Source organism: Acomys russatus, chromosome 16 (assembly GCF_903995435.1).
Source record: "Acomys russatus chromosome 16, mAcoRus1.1, whole genome shotgun sequence".
In the NCBI taxonomy this organism is placed as follows: Eukaryota; Metazoa; Chordata; class Mammalia; order Rodentia; family Muridae; genus Acomys; species Acomys russatus.
The window spans coordinates 26,021,929-26,036,816 of record NC_067152.1 but is presented as its reverse complement, the minus strand read 5'-3'; the positions used below and the strand labels follow the sequence as shown (position 1 = coordinate 26,036,816).

At 42.6% G+C, this 14,888-nt stretch overlaps 2 protein-coding genes across 2 annotated transcripts; both read left to right on the top strand.

Annotated features, from left to right (window-relative positions):
* Positions 1–3,808: 3,808 nt before the first annotated feature.
* Positions 3,809–4,653, top strand: LOC127200369 (keratin-associated protein 4-6-like). The gene has a single exon (XM_051158568.1). It carries the CDS (start codon positions 3,855–3,857, stop codon positions 4,362–4,364), a length of 510 nt encoding a protein of 169 aa, XP_051014525.1. The 5' UTR covers positions 3,809–3,854; the 3' UTR covers positions 4,365–4,653.
* A 7,690-nt stretch (positions 4,654–12,343) lies between these two features.
* On the top strand, positions 12,344–12,977 carry LOC127200351 (keratin-associated protein 2-1-like). The gene has a single exon (XM_051158539.1). It carries the CDS (start codon positions 12,359–12,361, stop codon positions 12,857–12,859), a length of 501 nt encoding a protein of 166 aa, XP_051014496.1. The 5' UTR covers positions 12,344–12,358; the 3' UTR covers positions 12,860–12,977.
* Positions 12,978–14,888: the final 1,911 nt, after the last annotated feature.

Below are 14,888 nucleotides of genomic sequence, written 5' to 3'. Positions count from 1 at the left end.
TATACCCAGAAGATGCTCCAGCACACAACAAGAAACTTTGCTCAACCATGTTCATAGCAGCCTTATTCATAATAGTCAGATCATGGAAACGGCCTAAGTGTCCCTCAGTAGAAGAATGGATAAAGAAACTGTGGTACATATACACTGTGGAATACTACTCAGCTATTAAAAACAAGGAATTCCCGAAATTTGTGGATAAATGGATTGAGCTAGAAATGATCATAATAAGTGAGTTAACTCAGGAGCAGAAAGAATCAAATGGTATATACTCACTTATATCTACATACTAGCCCAAGGGGCATGTCCCACGAAAGCCTTCACTTACCAGGAAACTGGGACAGAGGGGTGGACATCCTATTGGGACTCTAGATGAGAGAAGCAATGGAGAATGGCAAAGTAGAAGGATCCAGAGGGTCTTAGAAACCTTCAAGTAGAACATTATGATAGGCAGATTTGGGCCCAGGGGGTCCCACTCAAACTAAGGCACCAGCCAAGGACAATACAGGCGGTAAACTTTAAACCACTACCCAGATCTAGCCAATGGTCAGAACAGTCTCTACACTTGAGTGGAGAGTGGGATATGACTTTCTCACGCACTCTGGTGCCTCACATTTGACCATGTCCCCTGGAGGGGGAGACCTGGTGGCACTCAGGAAGGACAGCAGGTTACTGAGAAGAGACTTGATACCCTATGAGCATATACAGGGGGAGGTAATCCCCCTCAGGAACAGTCATAGGGGAGGGGAAAAAGGGGAAAAGGGGAGGGAGGGAAGAATGGGAGGATACAAGGGATGGGATAACCATTGAGATGTAACAAGAATAAATTAATAATAAAAATTTTTTTAAAAAAGAAAAAGGGAGTGTTCAATATTTCAATGCCTAGAAGAAATAAGAACATAAACATAATGGCAGAAACATGGTGCACATACTCGAGAAAGAAAATTGTAAAGTCTCTCTCTCTCTCTCTCTCTCTCTCTCTCTCTCTCTCTCTCTCTCTCTCTCACACACACACACACACACACACACACACACACACACACACACGTACACAAACACACAGTCTTTAAAATTTAAAACAACTAAAGAGTCTGTGGCCAAAACTAAATTCCCCTTCGTGAGTCATTGCTAATCTCATCCAAGATCCACCAGCATGCATTACAGCCTTATTAAACACATTCGTAAACATGGTGAATAAACATCATTTGCTCACATGCCTAGCTTTTGCACATTAATACATTATTACAATGCCATTAATACAAATGCTTTAGATTTTTTTCTTCTCTTCAGACCATTTCCCCCAATTCCTCTCTCATACCTCCTGGGATGGAGTCTTTGTCCAGTGTTCTATAGTGTGTAAAATTCAAGCAAATTGATAATTTTCCTAGCACTAAGAATAAGACTGGGAAGTCTAGGGGCAAAGGAGAGTATGTGTAATGTTTTAATAAGTGTCTTCTTCTTACCTCCCCTCCTCTCTGTGGCCATAGACGTGTGAGTTGAACACGGTGTTAGTGGCCATCTGCCAACAAGTCTCTCTCTCTCTGCAAATTGGGTCTTCTGCAGCTTTCTACAAATCCTTTATCTGGCAACACACCACTCTAAATGTCTTATAAACAATATGACTATTTGACTAAATAGCAGATTAGATAAATGTAATTTTTCTCAAAGAGGCCAGTGAGTGATTCACTTTGAAACTTTCTGTTTTTCTCCACTATGTACAATGGCCTGCTCCTACACTTGTGTCCACACCACAAACCACTATCATAAAGTAGAATACGCCAAGCCAGAATCATGACGCAGGGAGATGTGACATATGAAGAGGGTCCTTTATCAGGACAGACAGCAGGCAGGAGGGAACATCACCACAGAGTCCTGTTGGACGTAGCATGCCGAGAAGATGAAACATGTCCAGCAAAGGCTTGCAAGCTTCACTCTTCACACTTCCTCTGTTACTCAGAGGCAGGTTTGACTCACTTCGTGTTTCCTTTTGGGCATATAATTTGGTTTCAGTCTCTCTGTGTTCCTTTAAGCCCTTCCATCAAAAGAAGAATGAATGGCCAAGTGACATGGTGCACGCTTGTGATCCCAGCACTCGGGAGGCAGAAGCAGGTGGATCTCTGTGAATTTGAGGCCAGCCTGGTCTACAAAGTCCAGGACAGCCAAGGCTACACAGATAAACTCTGTCTCAAAAAGAAGAAGAGGAGCAAGAAGAAGAACAAGAACAAAAACAAGAAGAAGAAGAGGAAGAAGAGGAAGAAATGAATGGAACCTCATAGAACTGCATTAAAAACAAAAGAACTACAATACAACCTACATAATGCCTGCTCCACAGTGACCTGTTACAAACTGTGCCCTCCACCCACACAACCCACACAGTGTCTGATACACAACAACATTTTACAGACTATACCCCCACCAAGTGCGTGTGCAACACATCCACCCACTCCATGTTTTTTTGATTTTGATTGTTTCATTAAAGTCATTGGGAATCTTTATTTTGTGCCAGATGATTCCCTCTGCCTGTGTCTTATCCAACCACTTACAGAAAGGAGGGAGAAGCTGCCCATTCTGTGCCTAGAATAACCAGAATAAACTCTTCCTTATATATTGCCCAAGTTAAAACTCAAAATATTTATGTTTTGCTGCCAAGCCTGATGACCTGAGTTCCATCCCTGGGATCTACATAGTAGATATACCCATACGCAAGCACTCTATAGCTAAACAAATAAATAAATAAATAGGTAGGTAGGTAGGTAGGTAGATGATTGATAGATAGATAGATAAATAGATAGAGAGATAATTGATAGATAGATAGATGGTAGATAGATAGGTGATAGATAGATAATTGATTGATAGATGATAGATAGAGAAATATGTAGATAGGTAAATAATTGATAGATGGTAGATAGATAGGTGATAAATAGATAGATAATTGATAGATGATAGATAGATGATAGATAAATAGATATATAGTTAGGTAAATAATTGATAGAAAGATGTAGATGGATAAGTGATAGATAATTGATGAATAAATAGATGATAGATAGATGATAGATAGATAGATAGATAGATAGATAGATGTGATTAAATGCTAATAAAGTATAGTGACTTCGCTGTAAATTTTTGAATGCCTTTAGTGACTGTCTACTGTGCAGTTTCATAATTAAAAGACAAATAAAATTTCCCCACTCTTAATCGCTCTCTGGGAACACACATACACACACCCCGAGTTTCTATTATTTCTAAGTGGTTGAAGCACTGCCAGGCTCTTCGGTTTGGATTGAGATCTGACAACTTAGGACTTTCCCAGGTCTGACCATCTCCCTGATCCTCTAATGGACACACACAATCACCATCACCCCAGAAGACATGGGACAGCCTCTCTCGGAACTGTCTTTCTAATTCCTTTACTGAATCTCACTGGGATAGAACATTCCTTGACAGCAAAAGACAGGCTGGAATTTGTGGTCATAACATTTCTATAATGTGCAAGGAGCAGTGCACATCTGGGAGGGAGTGTCACATTTAGAAAACAAAATGCCAGAGTGTTATTGGTAAAAGGGACAAGAGTGACCCACTATGGAAAAATGTGACCAGTGTTTCAGTTGCAAACATGGGGGCCACCAGGAAAAGAAAATGTCTTGTTTTCTTTCCTTTGGGGTATTTAACTGGAAACATTTCAATTATGTGATTAAATGATTAAGTTTTCCAAGAAGGTAAATACGAACAAGGAAATAATGACGTAGTCATATGAAATGTTCATTTGGGGTATAAAAGGGGCTGTGTGGCAAGGAGACTTCCAAACCCAATACCTTCACTCTCTTGAAAACTCACCCAGAACCTCCACCTCTAACACCATGGTCAACTCTTGTTGTGGCTCTGTCTGTTCTGAGGAGGGCTGTGGCCAAGGCTGCTGCCAGCCCAGCTGCTGCCAGACCACCTGCTGCAGGACCACCTGCTGCCGCCCCAGCTGCTGTGTGTCCAGCTGCTGCAGACCCAGCTGCTGCCGCCCCAGCTGCTGTGTGTCCAGCTGCTGCAGACCCAGCTGCTGCAGACCCAGCTGCTGTGTGTCCAGCTGCTTCAGACCCAGCTGCTGCAGACCCAGCTGCTGTGTGTCTAGCTGCTGCAGGCCCCAGTGCTGCCAGTCTCTGTGCTGCCAGCCAACTTGCTGCCGCCCAAGCTGCTGCATTTCCAGCTGCTGTCAACCCTCCTGTGGTGGTTCTGGTTGTTGCCGCCCCTGCTGCCGCCCTTGCTGCTGCCTGCGTCCAGTCTGTGGTCAGGTCGGCTGCCAAACCACCTGCTACCGCCCCACCTGTGTCATCTCCACCTGCCCCCGCCCTATGTGTTGTGCCATCCCCTGCTGCTGAGATGCCTGCTCAAAGCTCATCTCCCCTCAGCAGATGTATACCATTCTCTCATGTGAACCCTTAAGAGCCATGGAATCTGTTTGATGTTATTTAGCAGGATGGACTGCACAGTTCCAGTGAGCCCGCCATCCTCCCTGGACTCAGTCAGCACATCTGGCTCACTTTACATTCTCTCTTTCACTACCATGTATTTCTAATGTTAGTACTAGGTAGAAATTAATCTGTACTTCAGGGTCTAAGAACTTACCCGGATTATCCAAATTGATTAACTCTGTGACTCTAAATTATTCTTCCTGGTAAACTAGACATTTTCTACAGCCCCTGTCTGGCTTTAGAACTCCAGATCTGGGGGTTTTGGGGATATGCTGTATGTTTCTTTTTGTAAAATGAAATTTTTGTTTTGTTGCTTCTCTTCTTTCTAATAAACTTTCTTGCATATAAGGATTCAGTAGTTCTGGCCTCTGTGTCTTCCAAAACCATTTTACTCAATAATTGAGCACTTAAGTCTGGATGATTCAGAGCAATTACTGCTCTTGCAAAGGGCCTGAGTTTATTTCCCAACACGCGTGTGGAGCAGCATATGACCACTTGTAGTACGGCTCCAAGGGACTGGCTGCTGCCCTCCTTTGGCCTCTATGGGTAACTGCACTCATGTACACACACACACACACACACACACACACACACACACATATAAAACTTAAAACAAAAAATAACCTTTAAAAATAATTGAGGGGACTGAAGAAATATCTCAGTTATTAAGAGCATATGCTGCTTTCACAGAGGACCAAAGTTTGATTCCCTCCAAACACAGTGGACGGTTCACAACTACTTGCAACTCTAGCTCAAGAGGATCTGATGCCTCTGGCCTCAGTGAACACTTACACTCACATGTATGTACCCCCACCCAGATACATAATTAAAATAAAATAAATCTTCACATAATGGTTGAAGATTTGCATTTTATATCAAAACACTGGAAATTTAAACCATATCCAAATCATTTTAAAAATAAATGCTATGTGAGAAGTAGGCATGAAAATGGTATGTCTGTGTCTGTGTGCATGTATCTGTATGTGTGGGTCTTAATATTTAAATTTTTTAACTTACATCTTTGTTCTTAATTAAAATACTAATGCTCTTGTTTTACTATACTTTTTAATCCCATTGGCTCAATTTTGTCAATGAATGTAAAACCAAATTTCTGAGGGGAAAAAAGTACATACCAATGAAATCAAGGAAATATTCCTTTAAGAATTTTGTGACCCGGGTGTGGTAGTAAATGTTTTTAATGCCAGTATTCAGGATAGCTGAGGCAGAAGGATCATAATAAGTTTAAGGCAGCTGGGCTACGTAATGAATATTAGACCAAGTATCGCTATGTAGCAAGGCCATCCTCAATTAATTAATTGACCAGTTAATATAAAAATAATGTCCTCGATTTATTTCGTTTACTAAAGTAGAATTTCAGAATGTATAACCACAATTGACTTGTATTACTCATTGAATTTTACTGTGAAGAAATTCACATTTTGTTTTGCTGTGTTTTTATGGGCAAATGACTCATCTGGCTAATGTAGAATGTTTCCGAACATGGTCTTTCAGTGTCTTCTTGGTATCTCAAGCATTTCCATTCTTAATATTTTAGCAGGAACACACCCTTCAATGCTGGGATTCTTACATTTCTATTCTCTTTCTGAGGAGTTTATGTATTAGGTCATAGTAGCCAGGTGTAGTAGTTCACATCTATTCCACCCAGGCCCTATTTTAACATAAGCTCTTTAAGACACAGAGTTCATCAATGCGTTAGGCCAGTGTGGTGCTTTGAAAATGGTTCCCAGGGGCCCATAAGGAGTGACACTGTTAAGAGGTGTGGCCTTGTTGGAGGAAGTGTGTCACTAGGAATGGGCTTTGACGTTTCAGAAGGTCAAGCCAAGCCCAGGGGCTTTCTCTCCTCCTGCTTTCTGCCTGTCCAGATGTAGAACTCTGGGCTCCTTCCCCAGCACCATGTCTGCCTGCGTGCCACCATGCTTCCAGCCATGTTGATAATGGACTAGATCTCTGAACCGTAAGCCACTTCCAATTATATGTTTTCTTTTATAAGAGTTACCATAGTCCTGGTGTCTCTTCACAACAGTAGAAACCCTAACTAAGACACCCAGTGATGCAGTTTATTCTCATGGTCAATTTATGCTTTAATAGCACCACAGCTGGGGACCAACTCCCAACCCATGAGCCTTTTATGAGTGGTACTCACTCTAGTTTACACATGGGTCTTTGAGGGATACACACCCAAGCCATTTGGTACCTGGATGCTTGTCCTTTCATCTCCTCATGGACTTTCCCAAGCTTCTCTGTGGGTTGCTGCAGTTGTTCCAACAAGAAGGATGAAGCTTCAACACCTAAGGCTCAGGTCCCATAACTCACCTACTATCACTTCCGCCATGTGTTTTTGGTCACAGCAAACTGTTAAACAAGAGCAGATGAGATACCTCTGGCCAGATGGCACTCGTGCTAAGCTGAAGATAGTCCTTCTGGTCCTTTCCTTTCTGTCTTGCTTATGAAAGTAACAGAAGCTCGTCATGTGGGTGAGTTGGATCCTCACTTGTATGAGCTGTGATCAGAGAACTATAGCTGTGGTTGCTCACGCAGGAGAGATCGCAGGTATCAAATGCTTTTCACATTAAAGAGAGACGAAGTGGGGACAATGAGAGCCCCAGATTGCCTATAGATTTGAGCACCTGAGACCAGCTGCTCATGGGAGGTGGGAACGTCTTGTCACTTAGAATCTGGACTGCCCCACACACTGAGGATGTGGCACGACACAAAATAACCATGAATAAACATAGAAATTGCACTGTCTTCTCTGCTTCCTTGATCTACGGATGATAGCTTGAAATTTTGTACGAGAAACTCAAGCAAGCCTAGAAGATGAAGGATGTAGCACAGCTCTCAGGCCGGCAAGGACAGAAAGCCCGGAATAGCTATTTAACTAAGATTTACTGAAAGTGGACAAATGATTCCCACCAAAGCCCATTGGCTGCTATGGCTTAGAAGGACCCTTTTCTCTCTAAAATGTGCTTTCACTAAGGAGTGCCCAAGCCCTGGTGTTGGGTGCCACCTACATGATCTGTGTGGCTGTGTGGGTAAGAGGGGGAAGTCGTGTCCTCCACCATAACACCAAGCACACTAACTGGAGGGAACATCTTACAATTCAGTCATAACTGTGGTCAGCAATTCATTGATTAATAAAAATTAAAACCGTAAGGATAGTTCTCCAGCCAAGGAAGATGAAACTCCTATAATGGAAAAAAAAAAACTCTGTAGAGTATTAAATCGTGATTGATAATGGCTATCAGTTTGCTGCAGGCTCTCTGGCCTGAGACAAATGAATGTCTCAGCTTAGGATGCTGACATTACAACTGTCTTAGATGGATCTGAAATCCATATTAGCTTCTGGATCTCAGTATAAGCAAATGGTTTACTCTTCTTTTATTTGCTTTCTCCATAGAACAGGGTTTAATTTTTCTAGCTCTCCTGTCTGTGACAAATGATTCCCATCAAAGTATGAGCTTTTCATGGGTTTGAAGTAATGTTATATGGCTTCATAAGAAGCTGGCAAAATCCCAGCCCTGAGCGGACAACTCCCACCCAGAAACTGGAAGACCACCTCACATCAGCCCAACAGTCTGATCTCCAGTTCGCTACACACCCTGTAGAACAGCAGTTGACTTTCTTCTTCATTCTGTTTTCCTGGTTGTCTTTTTCTTCAGCTCAGAAAAGTATCCTTTACAAGTCATACACATACTTTCATTAATTCCACTGGCAAGCAGAAACTATTAACCCATCTCTCAACTATGATTTTCCCAAGAGAAAACTTCACCTGTCCATCTTTGGAACCATTTATATTTAATTTAAGCAACGAAATAGAATTTTGAATGTAATGTTAAGAAAACATCTACTTTGGGGGTTAAGGAGAAAGCACAATTGGAGAAACTGCTAGACGCACAAGGACCTGCGTTCAACATCCAGAACCCATGGAGAAAAAGCTTGGCATAGTGGAACCCACTTGTAATCCAGGAAGATCCCTGGTCCACACTGGCCAGTTGGTCTATCTGGTTTGACAAGTTCTAGGCCAGTGAGAGAACATCAAAAGGGCAAAAGGTAGATGGTTCCTGAGGAACAACACTCAAGGTTGTCCTTCTGCCTCAATGCATGTGTACATGTGCGAGCGCACACCCACACAGAGAGAGAGAGAGAGAGAGACAGAGACAGAGAGAGAGAGAGAGAGAGAAGGCAGGAGGGGGATATCTACTTTCATAAAATTGAGTTCTTCCCATTATTTTGCATTTTATTCTCTTTTTCAGATCATAAATAAATCCAAACTAACAGGAGATAGACAATATGAACTTCAAAGAGGAGTTATGCAGTCCCTGGTCAATAACTGAGGGTTCTTGACTGTCTGGAAGGAGACACTCACTCTCTAAAAGGCCCTTTCTAAGCATCACAGCAGAGATCACTAAAGTGGTTGATTCTCAAATTTATTAGAATCTCTGTCACTCACACTAACTCTGCTCTCTTTCTTCTCCCATTCAAAGACAAGACATGTATCCATGGGCTCCTCTCTGCTAGCAGAAGAAGGGCTGGCACCTAAAATACAAGACAGTTTTTTAGGTTTTAACTTCAAGTAAACAACACATGCTTTAAAAAATGTAAATATAGGTCATTTACACTCAGATACAATTGTTATAAAATCATTCACAGTTTATCCTATATTCGTGTGTATCTAGAAAACACATAATTTCATTTTTGAAATGTGGCTCCCTTAATTCCTGAAGAAGTCTCACTCTAACCTGTGACCAGAAGCCACGCCTAGTTTTATACCAGCCAAACTGACCTGCAGACCGATGATGAGGAAATAAACACTTATTACTGTACTTAAGAGTTAGTTTGTGGCTGCTTGCTATACACCACATTTGAATGTAACTAACTCAATCACGTGCTGCTCCTCAGGGTCCACTTCTCCCCTTTGTACATCGGGCTGGGCTGGAGCGGGTGAAGCTTAACCCAGGAGTGTGGATGCAGTGGAGGGCCTCGGTCAGCAGTGAGTGCAAAGCCATAGTCCACCCACCCAGGAACAGCTTCGGAGAGCTGGCTCAGTTCACTGTAGGTGAAGGGGGAGTCTTTATGGCCCTGGGGAGATGGGCAGTGTCTCGGGGGCCAGAATAAGGGTGTTGAAAGATACTTCATCTACATACTCAGGGGGTACCCCTACAAAGGGGGAAAACCTTATAAGATCAAACATGGAGTGGAGTCTGACAGCTGTCAAGGTAATACATTTTTATGAGGGTTGATGGTGGGACAGCTCACTTTCTGGTACCAAGTTGAGAGAGAAGGGAGGGAGCCAACATCCGCAGTCCTCATGAGGTATCCAGGGTTGAAACTCTCCTCAAACTTTCCCCCATTAGTCCTAGGCCATCACAGTCCCACAAACATGGTAATAGTAAACTAACCTAGTATGCCAGTCAGGGTGAGAAGATGAGAAGATGGTGTTCCACAAAGACAGTATAAATTAAGCGATGTCTAAGAAGATGCACCAAGACTGGTTATATTTTGAGGCTTGCTAAATTTTGTGGCCATAAATTATTAAGTTTGGAGGGTAATAGATAAAAATCAAGCTTATAGGAATAGTGTAAAGTCAACTTACTAATGTTAAGTTGTAGGATAATTCCATTCATTTGTAGGCACCTTTCTTTAAACATAAACTTACCAGGTGAGACATATCTATCTGACTTTGTATACAGACTCTATTGATAAATAGCTGTGTGATCTCAGGCAAGTTAGTTACCCCTTCCAAGCTTCAGTTTACTCTTCTTAAGGGTGGAGGTAATAATATCCACCTCCACTGATTATCATGGCAGTTAATCAGTTATGAAAATATATGTTGCAACTCGTGGAACAGATGAAGAATTGGCTAAACGATAACTTAAAATCTCATGTGGTAGGCAGGAAAACAGCTGTCAAACCAACACCAGTGAATGGTGTACATTCAAGAGGATAACTGTCATAAGCTGTGCTTAAAGTGGAAGCTTTTGGTAAAAACCTGTTATAAAAGAAAATGGGACTCCCTACAATACTATGATGTGAGTCATCAGTTCAGATGACTAAGGAAAGCCAACAAAAGTGTCAATTGAATCTGGTCACAAATAAAGAGCTTACTTGTAAACAAACTGGGAACTGTTTGTCTTCTACCAGATCATAGAGAGAAAAAGCTTTGCACAAGGAAAGACAAATACAATAGACTTGATAAAACTCACAGCTATGTTTCCACGATGTCTTTCATGTACAATAAAGTTGATTTCCTCATGATGTCAAGAAAAAAATCCTCACCATTAAAACACGAGAGCAGTCATTACAGGATAAAGTACACTTAAAGAGCATTTGAGTCAGGTTGTTTTTCATTTTTAACATTTATCGTGTGTGTGTGTGTGTGTGTGTGTGTGTGTGTGTGTGTGTGTGTGTGTGTGTGCACGCACATGCATGCGCACGCACATCCACTCACCCTCGTCAAGGTATGTGTGGAAGTCAGAAGACAACTGTAGAAGCTGAGTTACTCCTTTCGCCATGTGGGTCCTGAGACTAGAACTCTGGCCTTTGGGCTTTGATGTTGGCACCTTTATCCGCTGAACCATCTTGCTGGCTCTTGAGTTAGGTTTTAAAGGCGTTTTGTCCTTCTTCCTACCCACCCGACCCTTGATGCTCCCAAAATGTAAGAAGGTTGATGGAATGGGATACTTTTAGTCATTTACAAAGGAGGAGGATAAAGCTAGTTCAAAAGCAGAGGTAGTGGAAGCCCATCATTAACCGCAGAGAAGGAGTTGTACCAGGGCAGAGCTCCCAGCTTCTTGATGTCCCCAGCAAGGGCAATTGAACTACATTTGAGGCTAAAACCCGGGAAATAAGGTGCCAACAAGACATTGTCCTTTGATCACCTTCAGAGAGAACCTTCTGGACTTGGTCCTCACCTAGAAGGTCTATGTTTCTATTCTGTGGTCGAAAGTTTCCCTCCTCCATCAATGGCATCAGGTAGTAATGCTACTAAGATAAAATTAAACTTCCTACTTACTCCGATAAAATCATGGTTTACAAAGGAGTAAGCACAGACCCAGGGCAGAGACAATTTACTGATGAGTAAGGGGAAACTCAGAGCTCAGCCCTCACACTGCAACCTCACTGTGCGACCTCAGTAAACCCTACCACTTCAGCTGCAAAAATGAGGGAAGGGATGGGCCCACAGACTCTCCACAATCTTTTCCTGGACTCTACAGATGCACTGACTAATCCTAAATAAATCCTAAATAAGTCTTTGAAGTATGTTTTACAGTCGAGGTAGAAGTTGAGTTTAGGTTCTAAGGACAAGAAGGGCATTCCAGGTCAGTAAAACAATAGCCAGGACTGGACAGCCCAGCCCTGACCCTTAGCAGAAGAGAGAGTGACCAAACCAGTGTGACAAAGCTGGAAATACTTATGTGGTCCTTTATCACCCGTGAAACCACAGGCCTGCCAGAGATGCATCCTGGGAGTTCTCTGGAAAGCAAATGAAGATGGCTCACTTATAGTGGCACTAATAATCTGCTGCTGTCATGTCCATGTGCACTAATGATATAAGAGGCTTCTTGGGTGGCAACCCAGGGAGTCTTTGAAGGCAAAATGATGACATCACAGCCAAAGGGAGAGTGGTTAGATCATATCTTGTTTGGAAAACAAAGTCTTTCCTCTTTGATGATTTAGAAATATTTCAAACTCATCACAATTGAATCCAGTGTTTAGATTCTGTAAGCATGAACCACAGAAGAAAATGTAGAGATATTTGTGATATATACGCATGATATGTACATGGGTAGGGACAAAAAATACCATTAGTCAATGCTAATTCTTCTGTTAATTAGCCAGAGGATTTACAAGAATGATCATGTGCCTGGGGGTCATCAGACATGGCCAGGTATATAAAGGGACCCCGAACCAAAGGAGACATCACACCTGAGAACACCCAAGCTCTCTTCACTCCTCAGCCCCACTCCTCCAGCCCAGACCTCACCATGGCCGGCTCCTGCTGCAGATCCTTCTCCTCCCAGAGCTGTGGAGGAGGCTGCCTCCACCCCTGCTGCTGCCGCGACCCCTGCTGCTGCCGCCCAGTGTCCTGCCAGACCACAGTGTGCCGCCCTGTGACCTGTGTGCCCCACTACACCAGGCCCATCTGTGAGCCCTGCCGCCGCCCCATCTGCTGTGACCCCTGCAGCCTGCAGCAGGGCTGCTGTCGCCCCATCACCTGCTGCCCCACCTCTTGCACAGCTGTGGTCTGCAGGCCCTGCTGCTGGGCCTCCACCTCCTGCCAGCCCATCTCTGTGCAGGCTCCCTGCTGCAGGCCCCCCTGCTGCCAGCCTGCCCCCTGCCGCACCACCTGCAGGACCTCCCCATGCAACACCTGCTGCTGAGCACCTGGTATTCCCACCAAGGATGTGCCATCCCCTACACACCTATTTATTTGGTCTTTTAATCAAACTGAAAGAAAATATCCCCTCCCCCAAAGGTGGTAACAATTTTACATCCTACAAACCGGATACTGTGTGAAATAAAGAGAGTGTTACTCTTGCTGATGCCAAACTCCCAGACATCTGTAACAGCAGACGTCATTCATCCTGGATGGTAAATCACCTTCAGAGGTCCCAAGAGTGGATTGTACAAGTTCACCGTGAGCCCTTTTGATTCAGAAGATCAAATTCTCACTAGTATCTTTGCCATCTTTGTTCACTGTTTGAATAAAAATTATTTTCCTGACATAACAAATGCCACGCTCCTGATTCATTCCTTAGTATGTGTTATTAGTGTGTGTAGATGAACAGGAGTCTAGACTCTGAACAATAACAACCACAAAAAAAAAAAAAGTTCATTTGTCTCAAATATTCTTGCATCTCTTTTCATGTATTTAGCTCTGACTCTTTTCTAGGCTCCCCAGAAGATGTGTCCTGACCCTCATACCACACAGGTGCATGTGCACATCCGCTTGCAGGAAATCAGGCTGTCTTAGGCGTCCCAGTGTATTCTTGTAGCATCCTTGCTATCTCACTCTCCAAAAGGACCTGCATTGAGGTCATCCGTTTCTCTGCGGGTGAGGAGGAGACTGCCGTTTATTATCTTTGACTGTACAGATGCAGCTCAGTGTCCAGTACAGGGCTAGGGCTTGACACCCATCGGTTAAACGAAACTAAGCTGACAAAGGAATTGTCTTTACAAAAATTTTTAAAAAAACAAGGAGATATTTACTTAAAGCAAAAGCAGCCCCCGTCATATATAAAAGAAGCCTACCATCGTATAGAACTTAACTTCTATACCTTTGAGTTTTTGCTGTAATTGGCTTCAAACACTCTGACCAAAAGCAACTTGAAGAAGAAAGCGGTTGTTTCATTGTCCAGGTTAGTCCCCATCGAGGGGCGGGTGCTCCAGGTGAGACCTGAAACAGAGACCATGGTGGAGTGCTGCTTACTGGCCGGCTCCCTCTGGCTTCTGCACCTACCTTTCCTGTGTAGTTGAGGCCCACCTACCCAGCGATGGCACTGTAAAATGGGAAATTTAGCACTTCTCAGTATAAATCTCCAGAAAAGTTGAACTTCTACAGGCCACACCTTAAGTGTCCATTGCCATTATTTGTGCCAGTTTTACTGTGTCTGAGCATCTCTCTGTCAAGTAAAGTTAAAACAAAATGTTCTCAAGTTCAAACCAAGTCACTGAGGGTCAGAGAGGATTCAGGGGAAGACTTCATTCACATGTTTCAAAAAAAATTTTTTTTTTTTCAGAGATACCTCACATTCACCAAAAGAAATAGTTTTCTAATTGATGTCAATATACATTGATAACAGATTAATATGGTCTCAGAATGAAAGAAATATTTGAATCTTATTACAGTTTTAAAATCAATAGAAACGAGGTCTAGACTCTAGGACTTCCAAGGAGAATTTAATAACAAGAGCAAAGAGCAGTACGCACTGCGTGTATCTGAAAGCTTTTTTTTTTTTTCTTGTACTTACCCATTCAAGGGAACTTCAAATCCAAAAGCAGCAAGAGATTGGTTTAATTGTCCTGACTTTAGACAGATGAATAGTTGCACTTAAGAGAGATTTGTTAGATATATGGTAGATAGATTATACTTCTATAACGTAATATATATATGTATGTACACATACATAGCTATAATATTGTGTGTATATTGTACACACTCACACTCACATATTAGTTACAGAAATAAATTCACAAATTCCACTGATTCCATGACACCACTTTGCTGTATTTTCCAATTTGACTATTTTTCTCTTTTTGCTTAATCGTATGCATCTCTCTGTCGTCTGCGTTTGTGTGGATGTTACCATAAAACAGCCCATGAAGAGCCCCAGACACTGATGACTCCATTTCACAGATGAGGAAATCAAGACTGTGAAGGCGCCATTTTCCTGAGATACACAGCTCCCT